The 19,130-nt window shown below is 51.6% G+C and overlaps 1 protein-coding gene across 1 annotated transcript in view; it reads right to left on the bottom strand.

Moving 5' to 3' along the window:
- Positions 1 to 1,686: 1,686 nt before the first annotated feature.
- The window catches only part of PLA2G4E (phospholipase A2 group IVE), a 44,300-nt gene continuing 26,856 nt past the window's right edge, over positions 1,687 to 19,130 (bottom strand). The window contains exons 11-20 of the mRNA XM_055437043.2: positions 17,629 to 17,764; positions 16,201 to 16,337; positions 13,524 to 13,746; positions 10,859 to 10,973; positions 10,061 to 10,198; positions 8,541 to 8,648; positions 7,799 to 8,002; positions 5,920 to 6,086; positions 4,350 to 4,533; positions 1,687 to 3,945 (exon numbers count right to left, since the gene is read on the bottom strand). Of these exons, the coding sequence (XP_055293018.2) occupies positions 3,728 to 3,945; positions 4,350 to 4,533; positions 5,920 to 6,086; positions 7,799 to 8,002; positions 8,541 to 8,648; positions 10,061 to 10,198; positions 10,859 to 10,973; positions 13,524 to 13,746; positions 16,201 to 16,337; positions 17,629 to 17,764 (1,630 nt within the window). The 3' untranslated portion in view covers positions 1,687 to 3,727. The remainder of the gene's footprint in view (positions 3,946 to 4,349; positions 4,534 to 5,919; positions 6,087 to 7,798; positions 8,003 to 8,540; positions 8,649 to 10,060; positions 10,199 to 10,858; positions 10,974 to 13,523; positions 13,747 to 16,200; positions 16,338 to 17,628; positions 17,765 to 19,130) is intronic.

Raw genomic sequence — 19,130 nt, 5'->3', positions numbered from 1 at the left:
AAACTTGAGGATGGCAGAAGCAACAGCTGAAAGGAGCCTGGGTCCCTGATTAGAAATAGAGATCTTTTAGATCTTTAGATCTTTAAGCCTCTTTAGATCTTTTAGGTTATGTCACAAAAGCAATGTTAACTGATACAGAATTTGAATACATGAATCAAGAACTCAGGACACTACCTTGGCTAGAAATAAAGGTCTGAGAGTTTTCAAAATAGAAGCAGTAGTAGAAATTCTGGGTGTGGATGAGATTGCTTTAAGGAGGGTATAGGGATAAGGGGGCAGACCTGAGGAGAGAGCCTCAAGTAATATCAGCACTTAAAGGAGAGAGGGGAGGGGATGCCAGGGAAAGGGTTTGAAAGTGGGACTAAATTCAGGACAGAAGGTGTCCAGCACATTAGGCGCCTCTCCTCGAGGGCTGGGTGGCAGTCCCTGATGTGCGCCCCTTGTGTGCACAGCTCATATGAACTTCCTCTGCGTCCTGCAAGCCCGTGTTTCCGTGTAGGCCTCATGCGTGGGACCAGAAGGAAGCTCCTTGAAGTGCTGGGTCAATTGTTCATCATTTTTATTGTCCCCCAGTGCCTACAGCAGTGACTGGCACATTGCTGGGAAGGCAATAAATATTTGCAAGCGGAACTGAACTGAACTGCTGTTGGCAAGGAAGTCTCGGGAAGGGAGGGTTTCAGGAAGGAGGGAGTGGTCTGCAGGGCCAAATGTGGAGAACAATTGAGTAAGATAAGGCCTGTAAAGAGCCGGTGCCTCTTGGCTCAGTGTATCTGGCAATTATCTGACGACATTAGTGACCTTGGGGAGAAGTGTTTTCATGGGGACATAGGGGCAGAAAACATCTGTGGGGCAGGGCGCCTGGGCTGCATGGCACTGTGGAATGATGGCTGCTCTTGGGAAGACTGGGGGAGAGAGGAGTTTTATTTAATTTTTCTATTAAATCGAGTTGCTACTGAGGCCGTGTGACTAGAGCCTGTGCTCCACAACAAGAGAAGACACCACAGTGAGAAGCCCACACACCACAACTAGAAAAAAGCCGAGCACAGCAATGAAGACCCAGTGCACCCAAAAATAAAACAAAATTAAAAAAAAATTGTTAGAGGTAGAGAGCAGGGAACCTGAGGAGGCAGCCTCCTTGTCCTCCCCAGGACCCTATGCCCTCACCCCTCTCGGAACTGATGACACATGTCCTTAGCCCTTGCGTGGTCCTTACTTATCTCCAGCTCTGTGACATCACCAGCATTGTTTTAGAAGCTAAGTCACTATTTAACTTCTCACGTCTGTTGACAACATAAAAAAGCATAAACTATGGTTTCACGTTTTCCCCTGAACCCAAATCTAAGTTTCTAGGAAGCAGAAGCTGTTCATGGACCGCGGTGTATCAGGTAGGTGCTCGGCTGATGCTGGCTGCCCTTCTTTCCTCTCCATCAGTGCTTCATGAAAATCATCTGAGCTTCAAAGAGCACGTATCGGCAAGGGCTGGTTCTCCGCTGGCCACTGACACGGCTTCGCAACAGAGGGACACCCCACCATGAGAAAGGAGGGACCCCTGATGGCAGGAGGGCTGGCATGGCTTTCTCATGCCTCTGGCAGCACATGTGGGAAGCCCAGGCAGGGATGAGGGCAGGAGTTATGAATAGATTGCAGCATCATAAATGAGAGCCAATGAGTTGACAGCATTCACCCACACGGCCAGTTTATTCCAGGTTCAAATAATACAAAGATTTTATAAACCTTATTTACACACTTTGATGAATCCAAGGCAGGGCTGCCTTCACCTTACAATAAACACAGAGGTATTTTGATAAACAGGTCTTCTGGCTCACTCTGATAATTTGGAGAGAACCTGTCTTGGCAGATGGAAAGAAAAGACGGCAGAGTGGAGGCAGCTGGCTGCTCTGGCGGAGGAGACAGTGGGGTCCCAAGTCAGCATTTTCTGGAGGGGACCAGGTCCAGTTTATCAAGGGCTCAGGGGAGGTGATGGACTTATGCTTTCTGGCTTATGGGAGAGTACAGCTAAATTCACCCCTCTCAGACTTCAGTATGCATAATTATCACCTGGAGGCAGGGGAGCTGCTGCTAAGTCACTTCAGTCATGTCCGACTCTGTGTGACCCCATAGACAGAAGCCCACCAGGCAAGAACACTGGAGTGGGTTGCCATTTCCTTCTCCAATGTGTGAAAGTGAAAAGTGAAAGTGAAGTTGCTCAGTCCGACCCTTAGCAACCTCATGGACTGCAGCCTACCAGGCTCCTCCATCCATGGGATTTTCTAGGCAAGAGTACTGGAGTGGGGTGCCATTGCCTTCTCCGGGAGGCAGGGGAGAGGAGGTGAAAAATCTTAAAATGCAGATTCTGTGTCAGTATGGCTGGGGTGTGGCCTGAGACTCTACATTTCTAATCAGTTCCCCTTGAGTAGCAAGGATATAAATCAGAGGATGATTTTGATAAACTTTTGGCACCTGTCACCACGCATCTCCTAACATCCATAGGACTGCTTAGGGAGCATGGTGGCTGTGTATTCCAGATGTGCTGGGCTTCGTGAGGGCCACATGCCTTTCTGGTCTCTCCCATTGCCCCGGCTTCTCAATGGCTCAGGTTACACATTTCTTCAGTTAAATTCCTGGCCTGATTGGAGACCTGGATACTTTGAGCTTCTGGGTCCTGGGGCTTTGCCAGTGATTCATCTGGAAACCAACTCCATGGATGAGCGTTTTTCTCAGGGTTAATGTGGTCCTTTCTGGGTTGATCCTTTCCAGTTTTGTTATCTCAGAGTGTCTCTTCAAGAGCTGCGATGCACTGGCCATGGGGCTTATATAATAAATAAGAGGAATGCAACTCAGAAATAAATAATCCCATCTGGGAACCAGACAGGAGCTGGTAAGAGGATGGGGATATGCTCAGGGAGCAGGCTGGTCAGCTAGTGGTGGCCGCACTCACCTGATGCCGGATGTACCTGCCCAGACCTCGCTGAGCTGTATCCAAGATCCTTGTTCCGCGGACCTGAGCTACAGACATGGACTTAGCTTGGCATAATGAGCTGGTTGCTCAGCAAGGCTGCCCAGTCCAGATCACAGGGTGAATCATCAGTCCTAGGGCTCTGAGTAGCTGCAGAGGGGCTGCTGAAACCCTATCAGTTTTTCGTGTTTGTTGCTGAACAGACCAGAATGTCTCTAGTGCTCCATCTAGATCTTCAAGCATTACACTTCCTATTAATATGAGGCTTCATAAAAATAAGTCACAAAATACAATTGTCTATGAAAATCACAAGAATACAATTGCCTTAACTTAAAAAAAAAAATTTTCCCAGAGAACTCAGAATGCTTCTCAAGTCCTCTGGTGCATTCCCCAAGCAGAGTGGAATAGTGAGGGGAGGGTTTTGAGTTCCTGCTGTGAGTTCAAGATTACTGGGAAACCAGCCTCTCATATAAAGTCAGGTCATGCTATTCATTCTTTAGGCATATGTGAGTGCCTTTGGCTTTTGGAACCCCTTCCCTGTAGGGAAGGTTTTAAAAAATTCCAGTGGATATAAGGCCCCCATACATCCCTTTATTATTTTCCTTTATCTCTGTCTCTCTCAACTTTCCTTTTTAATTTTAATTTTTTTGATAGAAAGCCCAGGCCAGCCACGCTAGAGAGCAGAGCTGGCTGTGTGGCTGGTCAGCCCTGGTGGGTTCTACACCTCTGATGCTAGAAGCAGACACAGGATCGGTGAGGTGCCCTGGGATTTTAGGGGGGACACTGGCTCTTCTGGCGTTTCCTCTCTACAGCCAGTTGCAAGGCCTGAAGGAGCTTGTCCTTGTTATTCAGGATGTTATACTCGGAAAGCTTCACCAGTTTGTCGAAGGCGGCCTCAGTGTATGTCAGCTCCTTGGTGGCATAGGGAGTTTTGGGACCGTAGATGTCAACCTGGCCCTGCTCCAGCTCCTCTGGGCTTCGTTCCACACCTGGAGGAGCAGAAGGACTCACTGTAGCCCTTTAGGTGTGAACTTGTAATGGCTTGTTTCTGGCCCTCTCTGTGAGGCCCACCCCAGCACATTCCCAGGAAAACAGGCACCTGTTGCACACTCACACACGCACATGCGCACACACATCTCCCAGTCCCCCAGGGCAGGGACAGAGCTTGCCCGTCTCAGGATCGCCATGGTACTAGCTCAGCTCCAGGCTGTGAATGACTAAAAGAGTGGAATTGGACATCGCTGGGGCCCGGGGCCTGGGGGGTCGTCCTTTCTCGCCAAAGCCAAGGTTGGCTCAGTCTGGAGCTAAGCCAGGCTCCCTCTGTTACTGCACATCTAAGAGCTCGCCGTCCAAGGTCTGGGGGCAGGTGGGACCTGAGCTCACCGCAGCTTACCTGGGGCCTTGTAATTTTGGAAGGTGTCGCAGATGAGTGGGAAAAAGGTCACAATGGGTGTGTCGGGCTCCTGGGAGTTCTCCAGCAGGTAGCACTCCTTGAGGTTATCCTCCTCCTCCTGCAGCTCGTATTTGAGGAAGGGGATGTTCTGCACGGTGCAGTACTCACAGGTTTGCTTCATAGGCTAGAACATCACAGGAGGACATTGTGTGAGTATCAGGAGGGGTGAGGGTGGACCAGAAACACAGAGTTCTTAGCTCCAGCTTCCTGATTTCCCCAGCTAACAACTCAGCTCTCCCACTGCTTTGGCTATCTGTGCTATTTTTAAGACAAAGTTGGGTCAGGATGAAGAGCCTGAGGCAATAGGTTGGCATGGGTCCAACCACAAGCTCCTGCCCCAAGTAAAATGGACAGAAGCCCTTTCGATGATGCTTCACCCAAACACAGACCTGGAGGTGTGGGTGCCCCCGGAGAGGGTGACAGCCATGGCTTGCCAGGCTTTTGTGGGACCTGCATGGGATCTGAAACTGACAAAGTGCCACAGGGCCAGAGAGAACTCTGAAAGGGCATCTTTATAATCATGATGTAACAAGAACGGCAGACTTTAACTCAGAGCAGTATCCCTTTCATTCTACTCCCTATTCTATGCTCACCAGCTGTACGGTCTTAAGCAAGCCACTGGCCCTCTCTGTGTGTCGCCTCCCTCTCCTATAGCCTGGGAAGAACGGCAGCTACCATCGACCTCCAAGAGTTGGCACAAGGATAGAGTAAGCTTTGTTTACACACTTCAGCCATTATCACTGGCGTCATCCTTGTCATCTGTCTACATGCCCCTTTCCCTGGCCTCAGGATAGGACTGCATTAAGATAGACCAAAACCCAGTGTTTTTCCCTTGAAAATCCAGAAATTTTCAAAAGGAAATAAATTTTTAAAAAGTCCTAACTCTTTGGTGTAATAACATGGAGGCTCATACTCTGGGGTTGGGGGAATCATGTAATCATTTTGAAACTAGGACATTACAAACTCTCCAGGCAAGAGTACTGGAGTGGCTTGCCATTGCCTTCTCCGACAAACTCTCTAGGATGGTACAATACTTTAGAATTGACTGGGCTCTATTAAGGTTATTTTTTAAAACTCTTTTTTCTCTTTGCAGCGGGAAGAATTTCCAAATATGGGAAGTGCTTTAATGTAAGAATAAAAGCGACTTCACTTTCACTTTTCACTTTCACACATTGGAGAAGGAAATGGCAACCCACTCCAGTGTTCTTGCCTGGAGAATCCCAGGGACGGGGGAGCCTGGTGGGCTGCCATCTACGGGGTCACACAGAGTCGGACACAACTGAAGTGACTTAGCAGCAGCAGCAGCAAGAATAAAATTGGAATTAGCTCAGGGAATCTAGTAAACCTGGGTCCCATCACATGAGGGCCAGTGGGCTGCCCCCTGAGGTTTGGATGTCTAGCCTGCATCATAACCTCCACCTAACCCCCTGCATAGTGGCTTGAGTGACTCTGATGCTAACTGTAGGAGCCTGTGGGGAGTGGGGCAGGAGCCTTTCTCTGCTGCACTCACCTTTGTCTGGGACCCAGCACAGTAATTAAGGTGGATGATGAGGTCAGCTTTTCTCTCAGGCCTGAGGAGGGGCGCATAGCTGGAGTTGACAAAGAATGCGGTGTCCAGCAGGCACAAGTGTTTCACAGATCCTGTCAGCTGGTTTGGGAAGCTGTCCAGCACCGTGTCTGAAAGTCAGGCTTCCAGTTATCCTCACTCCTCACCCCCTGATCTCAGCCAGTGGTCAAAGGCACCTGGTGCCCTGCCCGAAGCTCCTCTACTTCAGCCTGGCCTCCCGCCCTGCCCTCCACCAGGGTGCCCGGTGAGTACCAGTGCTCCCGCTGGGTGGCCTGAGGAAGAACAGCCTTATCTATGGGGTTTTAGCAAAAAAAAAAAAAAAAAAGTTATGGTTTTTTCAGTAGTCATGTATGGATGTGAGAGTTGGACCATAAAGAAAGCTGAGTGCCAAAGAATTGATACTTTTGAACTGTGGTGTTGGAGAAAACTCTTGAGAGGCCCTTGGACTGCAAGGATATCAAACCAGTCAATCCTAAAGGAAATCAGTCCTGAATATTCATCAGAAGGACTGATGCTAAAGCTGAAGCTCCAATACTCTGGCCACCTGATGCGAAGAACTGACTCATTGGAAAAGACCCTGATGCTGGGAAAGACTGAAGGCAGGAGAAGGGGATGACAGAGGATGAGATGGTTGGATGGCATCACCAACTCAATGGACGGGTTTGAGCAGGCTCCGGGAGTTGGTGATGGACAGGGAAGCCTGGCGTGCTGCAATCCATGGGGTTGCAAAGAGTTGGACACAACTGAGTGACTGAACTGAACTGAACTGAAAGGGTTCAGCATGTCTTTTATGGAACATGCACAGAGAGCCCACAAAGCCTCAGCCACAGAACTTGTGGAGAGCAGGGGCTTAAGAGGATCTTATAAATGAGTACAGACTGTGGACCAGGAGCCAGCTGCCCTTCTTGTCCCAGACAGGACAAAGATTATTAGGGCAGGCTCAAGCAGCCATATGCAGACCATGGCCAAGTAAAATACCAAAGATGGTGAAACATCATCCTTAGAGCCTTGGCAGGGTGGGATGGGGTCTGGAGTGGAAGCGGCCAGACCACAGATTAAGATCCAGCTCTGCACTCACTATTAGGAGGATCTTGCACTGGGCCATCTCCGCCCAACTCTGGGGGCCACACCCACATAAAAGGGGCCCCCAGAACACAGCTGTAGAAAGTCAGAACCCACACACTCCCCACCTGTAAAATGGGGCCAATTTCTACCTGCTGGGGTTCTTATACAGATGCTGTATAGAGACATAGCATAGATTCAATTAATTAAATAGGCCAATACTGATGCTTTTGAACTGTGGTGTTGAAGAAGACTCTTGAGAGTCCCTTGGGCTGCAAGGAGATCCAACCAGTCCATTCTAAAGGAGATCAGTCCTGGGTGTTCACTGGAAGGACTGATGCTAAAGCTGAAACTCCAATACTTTGGCCACCTCAAGCGAAGAGTTGACTCACTGGAAAAGACTCTGATGCTGGGAGGTATTGGGGGCAGGAGGAGAAGGGGACGACAGAGAATGAGATGGCTGGATGGCATCACCGACTCAATGGACATGAGTTTGAGTGAACTCTGGGAGTTGGTGATGGACAGGGGGACCTGGCGTGCTGTGATTCATGGGGTTGCAAAGAGTCAGACACGACTGAGTGACTGAATTGAACTGAACTCCACTCACTGTTCAAAGCTTCACCAAATTCAGAATACACCATGGGGAGAGCCTGCCACTTGGCCGGATGAATGTGGGCAGCCATGTTTTCTCAACCTTTTTCCCTGGCAGCCTCTATACCCACTTCTCCTTCCTTCAGACAGAGGCAGCAGGTAGGGATACCTTTCCACATGGAGAACTGGTTGTTCTGGAGGTAGTCGGTGTGCAGCTGCAGCCCCAGCAGGAAGTTGTGGAACTTGGAGACAAAGGCCCTATGGGTGAGGATGTCACGGAAAGTGTTGGACAGCCAGGATGCTGGCGTCACCACGGTGGTGTCCAGGACGTTGGCATCACATTTGGGGATTTCAGGCAGGAGTGGCTCGTCTTCTGCAGGGGAGGAGGGATGGAAGTCACAGGGCTGGGGTCCTCAGACTGCCCAGGTGAAGCATTGCCTGGGTGCCCCGCATCCAGAGGTCCATCTGTAAGTGCAGTGCACACTTTTCTTGCCTAGTTCTCAAGGCTTTGGCGTTAGAGCTAGGAGGACCCAGGGGAGAGACATGCAGCAGGAGTAAGGTAGTGGAGAGGGAGCCAGGGTGATTGGCAAGGAGGCGTTCCCGAGAGAACAGAGTCCAGAAGGGCAGCCTTTAACAGCATTCATATAACCCCATCCTCTTCAATAACCCAGGTGCCCTGCAGCTCTGCCAGGCCTACTGCACAGTGCGTCCCCCCGCCCCCCGCCCCAGCCAGGCCAGAGCTGGCACAGGTGTGTCCACCTACAGCCACCTGCCTCTCCAGGCAGGGAAGACCCTCGAGCCCAAGCTGCCTGATGATGAAACATGTGGCAGGTGGTCTGGTCCTCAGTTTGTGACCCACCTCCCCACCCCTATGTCTCCCAACCAAGAGAGGAGGCCGGCAGGTCACCCACCAATATCATGCACTCTATCTCTTGTCCACTTGTGAAAAAACTCCTCCGAGGTGTGGGATAGGTTCCAGGCATCAAGCAGGTTCAGGGAGAAGATACTACTCCATAAACCTAGGGGCAAGACCAGCCATGAGCAGCTCTGTCCAAGAACCTCCAGGCCCACCCAAATATTGGCCTTGATGGCCCTCTAAGTCAGGATGCTCAGGGAGAGGGACAGGCTTTGCTTTCCCTCTCCTTGCAGAGCAGCTCGACATAAGTGACTTAGCTCTTTTCCACTCTCCTCTTGGAACTGGGAGAGGGCAGTTGGGGCTTCCCAGGTGGTCCAGTGGGTAAAGAATCCACCTACCAACTCAGGAGATGTGGACTAGATCCCTGGGTTGGAAAGATCCCCTGGAGGAGGGCATAGCAACCCATTCCAGTATTCTTGCCTGGAGAATCCCCATGGACAGAGGAGCCTGGTGGACTGCAGTCCATGGGGTCGCAAAGAGTCAGCCACGACTGAACAACTGAACTGAATTGATAAGGCTGGTTTTACTCTTAAGCTCAATTTACAGATGAGAAAACTTAAGCTCAGGAAGGATAGGTAAACTGGCCAACTTTGAGCAGCTAATAAATGAGAAACCAGATTTCATGCCCCAGTGTCTTACCTACAGACCTCTGAGCCACATACCGGATAGCAAAGGTGCTCAGAGAAAGGAGAGGCTGCTGAGGGCTGCGGGCTTCAGGGCGGACTTCCCTTAAGAAACAGGGCTTAAGTGGGACTTTCCAAGAAGGCTGGATTTGGGGTAGATGGAAGGGAGAGGAAGGCAGACAACCAGACTAAGTAAGGGTGTAACTGATTGTTGAGGCCGTAGAGATGGGTCTGTTTTCTGCAGTCTCACTTTGATGGGTATAGTACACTCTCTGAAGGGGATGACTCTATAAGTGGACGTCACAGTCAGGCCCCTGCACTCAGTAGGCCAACCTTCTGGAGGACCTGGGAGCATAGTGTTGGGAACTGGGCCAGGCTTCCCCAGAGACTCTGTCTTCACCCTAAGGTCCCCTCTGGCCTCTTAGATCCCAGGGGCAGAGTCAACCCCTGGAAACAGGCATGTTGCTGCCTGGAGATGGAGATGGAGGAAAGGGGCAGAAGTTCCAGAAACTTTCATCTCAGCCTGCCACTCCAAGTCTGGTTCTGAACATACACCAGGGAGACAACGGAGACAAAGACATTGGGAGAGTCCCCTTTGGTCCCCAGTGACCCCGGGACCCTGTTAGGTCCTTCTGGGCCCAAAGGGTCACAGGCAGATCAGGGCAGTCTGGGAGGCTAGTCTCAGGTTAGGTCAGGAGCCTCTCGTGGGATGAGGGGATGCTGACAGATGCCAGCAGGGTCACATGCCCAAGGAATAACCCACACTGGCCCCCGAACCTGGGACAAGATCTTGGGGGGGACAGAGAGTGTTTCTTTGTCAATCCTCTAACCAAGGTGGAGCCTGTTCAGCATGGGGCGGGGTTCCCAGGGGCCTCCCCCAGCCAGGAGTCACCTAGCATGTAGCACATCCGCGACTCTGGGATCCTCTTCATCAGCCGCCCCATGAAGAACTCGGAGCCGAAGAGCTCTGTGGGGATGAAGGCTCCGTACTTCTGCATGCCCACCTCGTAGGGGGAGAACTCGAACCACTCTGCACTCGAAGAAGGGCAGATGTCAGTCTCCTGCCGGGCGGCCCCGCCCACCCTGCCTCAAGGAGCCTGGGACCGGGAGGCCGCAGTCCTCCTGCATGACACAAGGGGGCGCCCGTGGCCGGCTTCCGAGGGCCCGCAAGACAGTTTTGCAACCTGTACAGGCTCATTTGCTCTTCAAAATGGGATAAACCAGGACCAAAAACGGACCCGGAAGCAGGGCAGGTCTCTAGAGTCCTTCCATCCTGGCAGCTTAAGAAATATCTAGGATTCTTTCCCTTGACGACTTTTATTTCCTCTGTCCCATCAAATCTCTGCTCAGGGGAACCCCAGGACCCTGCCACCCATGCCCTATGTGCATCTGAGCAGAAGCAGGGAGCAAAGTGGACTTCTTCAGCTGTCAGCACAGTATTTTGGTGAGGAGGTTGGCAAAGGTGTGGTGGAGAGGCGTGTGCTGGGGGTACTGAGTGCCTTTGCCTGCTGAGAAGGGACCCCTTCGTAAAATTGCTAGTCACCAGTGGAGAAGGAAATGGCAACCCACTCCAGTGTTCTTGCCTGGAGAATCCCAGGGATGGGGGAGCCTGGTGGGCTTCCTTCTATGGGGTCACACAGAGTCGGACATGACTGAAGTGACTTAGCAGCAGCAGCAGCAGCAGTGTTACCTCTGAAATCCTGGTTGCTTACATCATCCTTGACATTGATGGTGAGGTAGATGGGCAGGGGGTTCTGGCCCTGGCACAAAGCAGCACGCTGATCTGACAGTTTGCATTCATTTCTCTGTGGGGAAAAATAATGGTTAAGGGAAAGAAGCAGACAAGCTCCTGGAAGCAGTGCAAAATAGAGAACAGTCTGGACCTCTGGCAGATCATTTCCTGGCTCCTGAGCCCACCAGACTTCTGTGGAGGTCTCAGCTGACACCAGCCAAACCTGCTCTGACAATGCACCCGGAGAATGCTCACTTGTCCTTGGGCTGTTCACCACCCCAGACACACAGACCCGGTGGGACTGTGTCTGCAGTTGAGGGCTGACCCTCAGAGTCCCAGGGTTCTCCTCATGTCTCAGGGACCACAGAATGAAAAGGTAGGGGCAGAGGAGGCCACCACTGCCCCCCTTCATCTTCATCATCTTCCACCCCACTCAAACTAGACCAGCTCCATTAAAAACAAGAAATCTGCTTTGCATGTTGGGATCTCAAATTTGTTTGAGAAGAAAAAAGACTTTTCTTTTTTAAAAACAAAAGGCTTGGAAACTGGGCACCAGATGGCAGTCAAGTTCCAAGTCCCCAAAGCACAGTGCAGTCTAATCAGAGTGGGTGTCCTGCAGATCCTCCTCAACCATAGGCCACCTCCCAAAGTGAATCAGCCTGTGTAGACAAGGCCAGGCTCTAACCCCAGACCAAGCAGCTGCCTGGTGGCTGACATCCATGGTTGCCCAAGTGTGTGAAGACCATGGAACCTGTATGGGATGGTAAACACACGTGTGGGTCAAACAACTGTTGTTCAATCACTCAGATCCCATGGACTGCAGCATGCAAGGCTTCCCTGTCCTTCGCTATCTCCCAGAGTTTGTTCAAACTCATGTCCATTGAGTCAGTAATGCCATCCAACCATCTCATCCTCTGTCACCCCCATCTATGCCTGCCTTCAATTTTTCCTAGTATCAGGGTCTTTTCCCTGAGTTGGCTCTTTGCATCAGGTTGCCAAAGTATTGGAACTTCAGCTTCAGCCTCAGTCCTTCCGATGAATATTCAGGGTTGATTGGAAGGACTGATGAAAGCCTCCTTTGAAAGGCCAACAGGATGCCTATCACAACTGGGCCCAGAGATGCAGCTTCCTGGAGCTGACCATCCAGGAAGGAGAAGACATTGCAGACTCAGGGAAGAGCCCAGTCCACACTCACTATCAAGGGGTCCTAAGGGAAAGAGGCCCCTGCCTTGGCCGGAGTGGAAGAGCAGAGGCCTCCTTCCTTCAGCCCTAGACTTGCTTTCCTGGAAACCTCGGCTCCTTCCCACACCAAACCCTGGACGATGCTCAGACTTCTAATGTCAAAGGCCTTGGCACATTCCTCATCACATGGGACAGTAACCACTGTTAGAAATACTATCACTTAGTGACAAAATCCCTATTCAAGGAATAGCACAGAGCAGAGCCAGAATTCAAACCCTGTCCTGCTGGAAACCAAAAGCCGACACTCTCAGCCTCTGCCTGCCCTTTTCCATCATGGGGACAGAGTAGACGGTGGGTTATCAAAAGGGGCAGGGATCCGCTGAAAGCTGTGAGGGCCCCAGTCTGAATCCCCGCTGCCTAGCACAGCTCCTGGCATGCAGAGGTTCTTAATTTTGTTGAAAGAATGAATGAGGAATGAATGAATGTTGAAGATGAGATCTGGGCCATCCTTGGTTGCTCAAATTTTCTGTGTTTTATGGAAGAAGGGGTCTACTAGAAAATAATTTGCTGTCCCTCTTCCTTCTGGAAAGTTCTTATTTGAATTCAGAACTCTTCAGACACCTTCGGGAATGGGGCAGACAGTCCTAGGCCTGGAGAGAAGTTAGGTGGGAAGCCCTATTTTGGCATCAAGCAACAGCCAAAGTTGGTTCCTCCCTGGGGCCCATGCCGTCAGACGTTTCCAGGTGTTAGCTGAGCTCACTGCAATGTCTGGGTCCATAGCATCCCATGGGCATCCCACTGCCACACCATGGCAGACATGGCTCTCACAGCAACTGGGTCCCAGTCCAAGTAGGTTCTCTTCATGAGCACACATTACTCAGATCATTGGATATCAGAGCTGGAAGGAACCTCCCTGAGCTCATCCCCTGTGTGGTGGCCACGAGAAGGGGCCCAGGCCATGACAGAGTGCAGCAGGGATCCTGAGTTAGGCCCATTCTGTGGGGGGCAGTCTGCCAGACTCCTCTGACAGCCAGCTTGGCTGGAGGACTCTCCAAGGGACCACACAATGGGCTAGGATGCTTCCACCCAGCCTTTCTTCCCTCTCTCTTCCACTTGGGGTCAGGCTTGTATCACAGTCTGACAGCTCCCTCCCCATTTTCTCTCAGAGGTTCTCAGAGGAAAAGCTGCCTCTCTGCAGGGTTGCACCAAAGCCACCCCCAGGGGAGGGCCTCAGTCATATTTAAAAGGATGTGGGAAGACAATCCCACCATCTGGCTCCATCATGCATTCTGATGCCTCAAGCTTCTTACAGCCCAAGGACGCACCCGCACGCAGGTCTAACTCCGTCACGCTCTGACGTACCTCCCGATGCCCTCACGAAGGCAGAAGGCTGGGCATCAGCCCCAGGCAGGTTGGACCCCAAGGGAAGCTGAGCACATACCTCATCCCCCAGACAGGCCTCAATCAGCAGGCCCCAGAAGTCTGTGAAGGTGACCTTGTAGCCTTCCTGCCTGCGCTGCTGGAGCTCCTCCTGGAATTTAAGGAGCTGGTCTGGGAACAGGGCCGGCATCTTGTCCTTGACCGCGTGCCTCCGTGCCTCGAGGATGGCACGCTCCAGGTTTTTGGAGGACCAGTCAGGGTCACGGTACAAGGTGGCCATGGTCCTGGAGAGAGACAGGCACGGCTGATAGAGCTGAGCCAGGCCTGGTCTGATGGACCCTAGGCTCTGGCAGGAAAGAAGGTGGGCAGGTCATGGGAAACCCTCACCTGCCAGGAGAGGAGCCTGAAGGAAAGGAGATGAGGCCTGGCAGTGAAGGGGAGAACAGTCTTACTCAGTGTCACAGTTGCTGCTGTTTCTTGACTGCCTGTCATGTGCCAGGTAAAGTACATTGTTTAACAGTGAGGATTCTGGGCCCAGGTCTGCCTGGGTTCAAAACTAGACCCTGCCCCTCACCAGCTGTGTGACCTGGACAAGTTACCTACTTGCGCCTCACCTCAGGGTCCCCATCTGTGGACTGGGGAGAATGCTGGTAACTGTACCTACCTCCCAGCATTACTCTGAAGATGACATGAATTAATATAAAATGGTGAGGACAGTACCTGGCCCAAAGTAAGCGGTGGGCCAGAGTGGTGGGGCTAACATTTGGCCCCTGTTTGTGTGTGCTAAGGCGCTTCAGTTGCGTCTGACTCTTTGTGACCCTGTGAACTATAGCCCACCAGGCTCCTCTGTCCGTGGGATCCTCCAGGCAAGAATACTGGAGTGGGTTGCCATGCCCTCCTCCAGGGGATTTTCCCAACCCAGGGATCAAACCCAAGTCTCTTACATCTCCTGCATTGACAGACAAGTTCTTTACCACTAGCACCACTGACCCCAGGCTTGGGAGATCCCAAGTTCTAGACTCTTTCTACTCTGTCACATTAATTTCTATAATTATGATGCCAGCTAAAGATTCATTTCCCCTTTTTCTTCTCAGCTTTTATGTGGGCAGTGGGGAGGAGTAGAACAAAGATAGAGGTCCCCAGCCCTGGGTCTTTGCCTCTGTCTGCCTTTGCTTGGCCGGGACACAGCTCTCTTCAGTCTAGGTCAGGATAGCATGCAGGGATCCCCCTCCCCACGGGGATCTGGCCTACAGCTGCCCAACTGTCTGAGCTGCAGCCTCTGCCTTCAGGAGAGTTCAACAAAAAGCACCCTGCTCTCCATTAGTTTCACGCGGTTACTTTTAAAAAGCTTTCAAAAATGTTACAAAGGATTGATTTTGATTTTTAAAAGCTTCCCAGCAATTTCCCAGGCCAGGAAACACCCCACCCCCACCCCAGCGCGGCCTATGTTCCTCCCAGTTTCCTGCCTGATCCAGAGGTAGGCCCAGAGGAGGCAAACACCCCTCTACTTCGATGCAAGCAGGTCTATCTCCTTAGCCCACTTCCCATGGGCAGCAGTTTATCAGTGACGATTGAGAATGTAGGCCCTGGACTCAACCTGGGTTGAAATCCCAGCTCAACCACTCATTAGCTGAGTGACCTTGGGCCAATCCTTTCCTTTCTCCAGCTGTAAAATGAGCATAATGACAACATCTTCCTCATAATCTTCTTGTTAGGAAGAAATGAGAGGGTCCATGGGAAACAGTCTCCCTGGGACTCAGTGCAGAGGCAATGCCAGTAATTGTCAGCTATCCTCTGTCCCCTCTGGGCTGAAGCCTCAGGGCCTCTGGTGTACCAGGAACCCTTGGCTTTCCTCACATCTGTCCACCAAATGAAAGCTACCCAGAGTCCTCCAGGATGAGGGGCACAGGTTGGGGCCTGGAAGGTTCTGGGGCTTACTAGTTTCCACAGAATAAGACTCAGCCCTGGCTGAGAGGTTCTGGGCTGTCATGAGGCCTGGGTCACCCTAGACCAGGGCTGCAACATGACTTTGGTGGCCCCCTTCCATCATAAAAAATAGTAAAAAAATTATCTTTTATGACTATTGTGTAAAGACGAATATAGTAATATTATTTATTAAAACATTTTCTTCAACCTAGAAGTTCTTTTCATTTTTCCTGCTCTTAAAAGAAATTCAAACATTGCATCTGTGGAGAAGCCGTCCTCATACTGGCCTCTCCTGTGGCAGAGCTGAGGGCTCACACTCCCTGCTCTCTGGCAAGGGAGAGGAGCTGGGAGCCTGAGGCGGCCCACATGGCAGAGGGAGCGCACAGGGTAGGCTGGGCCGCAATGTGGGCAGCCAGAGCAGCGGGGCCAGCTCTACCCATACCAGGAGATTTGCATGGTCGGTCTAAGAGAGGACAGCTGCCTCTCCCCGGCAGGATGGGGTTGGTGCAGCAGTGGTTCACTCATGGCTGGCCACCACACTCCTGGGCCCCTGCTGTAGTAAATGGAAGTCATGGCCAGCATCTTGCAACAACTCCATGAGGTCAGTGCTGTTACTATCCCCACTTTACAGCTACAGAAAATGAGACTCAGAGAAGTTAAGCTGTATGCCCAAGGTCACAAAGCTGTAAGTGGCGACAGGTGTCACGAGTCACTATCTTGGGGCGGAGGAGCTTCACCAGAAACCCCCCTCCTGGCCAACCTGTTGGCTGCTTGCTCTGGGCTTCAACAGACACTGGTCCCCGGCTCCTTACCAGGTAGCCCCAGACAGGCCGGTGATATAGCTGGCGCAGTTCAGGATGTTCAGCTTCTGCAGCGCCAGCAGGTGGCCATACATGGCGGTCATAGATCTTGTTCCACCCCCAGTGGCCATGATGGCTATCAGCGGGACCTGGGGGCGCATGGAGGCAGGCTGTTGTGTTGAGGCTGGACAGAAGAAGACTTGGAGTGACAGGAGCTTAGAAAGAACAGTGGAGGAGGAAAAGCAGGCTACAGAGAGCAGGGGCAGGGGGAATTGAGCAACCTGAAAACTGCTTTTCACAGAGTGTCAGGCCATTTGTTAGGTTTAGAGCTGGACCTTCACTCTAAACCCAATGGTTGGTGTCAGGCTTAATAAATCAGAAAGTCACATAGGAGCTCTTAGCACTGTGAATCTAGCCCTCAGTTAAAAGAGGATGAACTGGGGTCAGAGGGCTGGGTGACTTGCTCAAAAATCCAACCAGTGTGTGATTCTTTAATGGCTGTAAATCAGTATCTGCTATAAGGGGATTTGATGTTAGAGCACCAAGGCCAGGCTTGGCACATGATGTGTGCTCAGAATAAACCGTATGTGTAGGAGCAGGAATAGATGGATTTTTTATATGGGAAGGAGCAAGGTAGTCACCTGTGGGCTTACATAGGTTTAAGATGCCCTTAGTGTGTTTCCCTACAGATGGGAGCGGGATGTGTGGGGTCTTTACCAAGATTCCCTTTGCTTTCATTTGAGTGGGGACTGTGAGCACTACTGTCAGCCGAAGCCCCGTCACAGCCGTCCTAAGGGGCGAGGTCTCTGTCCACACCGGTGGTTAGCCTCAGAAGGGGAACTCTCGGAGGGCTGACTGCTGCTCAGGGGAGTGTGGGCCTCAGCCCACACCAGGGAGATGACAGACGGCACAGAGGCACTCTCATCTGCCCTGTGCATAGAAGCTGGCCCTGCACGTGCAAGCTGCTTGTCTTCAGTCCCCGACTGCGGTTCATTCTTTGTGTGTGTGTGTGTGTGTGTGTGCATATGCACACACATTTGGGGGAAGGGAGAATTAAAGAATGAAGGGCCTACAGCTTACGGAGGCGGTGTGTGGATGTGTGAGCTAGTGGAGCTCTCAAGGTTTCCCTGGCTGGGAAAAGGAGGCCGCATGGTCCCGTGTAGCTAGGACACCATTCACTGTCTCAGGATGTCAGTGCTGGGGAGGAGCTGTTGGGCTCCTTCCTTTCCTTCTGCTCTACCCTCCCTGTCCCTGTGAATACACAACTGAATCACATTCTACAGTGATGAAGCACAGCCCTCACCTGGGCGCCTGGGACCTTGGCACTAAGGACCACGGGAAAGGCAGTGCCGCTCTGGGACACGGAGAGACTGCAGAGCACAGCGGCAGGCACGGTTTGGAAGGACAGGTTTGACTTGGAGTGGACCTCCGTTCACCCACCTCATCTGCCCGCAGGTCCTCCTCCAGCTGCAGCACCTCCTTCAGCGCCTGGGCCGCCACCACCCTCCGTTTCTGCAGGAACTCCAGTTCTGCCTGGCACAGGCTGAAGCCCAGCCTCACGTCCAGCGCCTGGGAACTATGGGGACAGAGGGCCTTGGCTGAGTGGACCTGTAGATTCCATCTTCATGGAGAAGACATGGATTTAGGGTCAGTTGGACCTAGGCTTGAGGCCTGGTTCTGCCAGGTGTCACCTCTGTGATCTTGGGCCTCTGCTTTCTCATCTGTAAAATGGGGCTAATTGTGCTTGACTCCCAACACTTAATGAGCCACCAAATGTAAAGCCCCCAAAGCCTTAGCTGGTGCACTGTGAGCAGGTACTTAACACTATTAGGTATTCATTGAACCCTATGCTTTCTCAATAAGTTCTGGAAAGTGCTGGAAGGTGCCCCCCAGGCACCTGCTAGAGCCTGTGGCCAGACATGGTGACAAGGGTCCCTGAGACCCTTTTAGCCAATCCCTCTGAATAAGGCAAGGGCTTCCCAGGTGGTCAGTGGTAAAGAACCTGCCAATGCAGAAAATCCAAGAGATGTGGGTTCAATCCCTGGATCAGGAAGATCCCCTGGAGGAGGAAATGGCAACCCACTCCGGTATTTTTGCCTGGAAAATCCCATGGACAGAGGAGCCTGGAGGACTGCAGTCCTCGGGGTTTCAAAGAGTCAGACATGACTGAGCACACACACACATACTCACACACACACTTCTGAATAAGGCTGTACCATGAGGGCTCTCCTGAGCTGGATAAACGAGGCCTTGTTCTCATGGTACTCATATTCCTTTCTGCTCCCAGAGTAAGACTCCTCCTTCACACCCTTGCTGTAATCCTGTCACCCCTACAGGTCTACAAGGCGGGTGGGGCAGAAGAAGCTTGTCCAGCACTTGTCCTCTTTTTATCATATCCCTGACCTGAGCAAGTCCAGGCTTATGGCCTGGCATCCAAGCCCCATCTGATCTGTCTAGCCTCACCTCCTGCTACTTTCTAGAAGGGTCCGTTGGCTCCCAGAGCCCAGGAGCAGTGTGGATCCTGAGCCTCCTTCCTCTGCCCACCAATATCCCTTGCATCCTCCAAGGCCATGCTCCCCAGGCAAATGAACCTTGACAATTTCTGACCTGAGTCTTAGGGACCTGCATAATTAGAAGGTCATATCTTGTTGAAGGCAGAATCTGGGGACTGTCCCATCTGTTCCCTCTGTGTCTAGTACAGGCCTGCAGACACAGCTGTCAGGAAGTTTTCCCTTGGTCTCAACAAGGGATGAATAATCAAACAGCAATAATAATAACATTAGTTGATATTTTCGGACTGTCCCTCTTCTCAGATCACTGATTTCCTCACATGTGTTATCTCAATGGATCCTCAAAGCAACCCAGCCATGGACTGTGCCCTTGGTGTTGCTGTAATTTGCAGATGAAAAAAAAAATGAGACTTAGAGGGGCTTAATAACTTG

Source organism: Moschus berezovskii, chromosome 9 (genome assembly GCF_049115385.1).
Source record: "Moschus berezovskii isolate FMDL1 chromosome 9, NW_MosBer_1.0, whole genome shotgun sequence".
NCBI lineage: Eukaryota > Metazoa > Chordata > Mammalia > Artiodactyla > Moschidae > Moschus > Moschus berezovskii.
The sequence above is the reverse complement of the archived record's forward strand: the minus strand, read 5'-3'. Positions and strand labels throughout refer to the sequence as shown.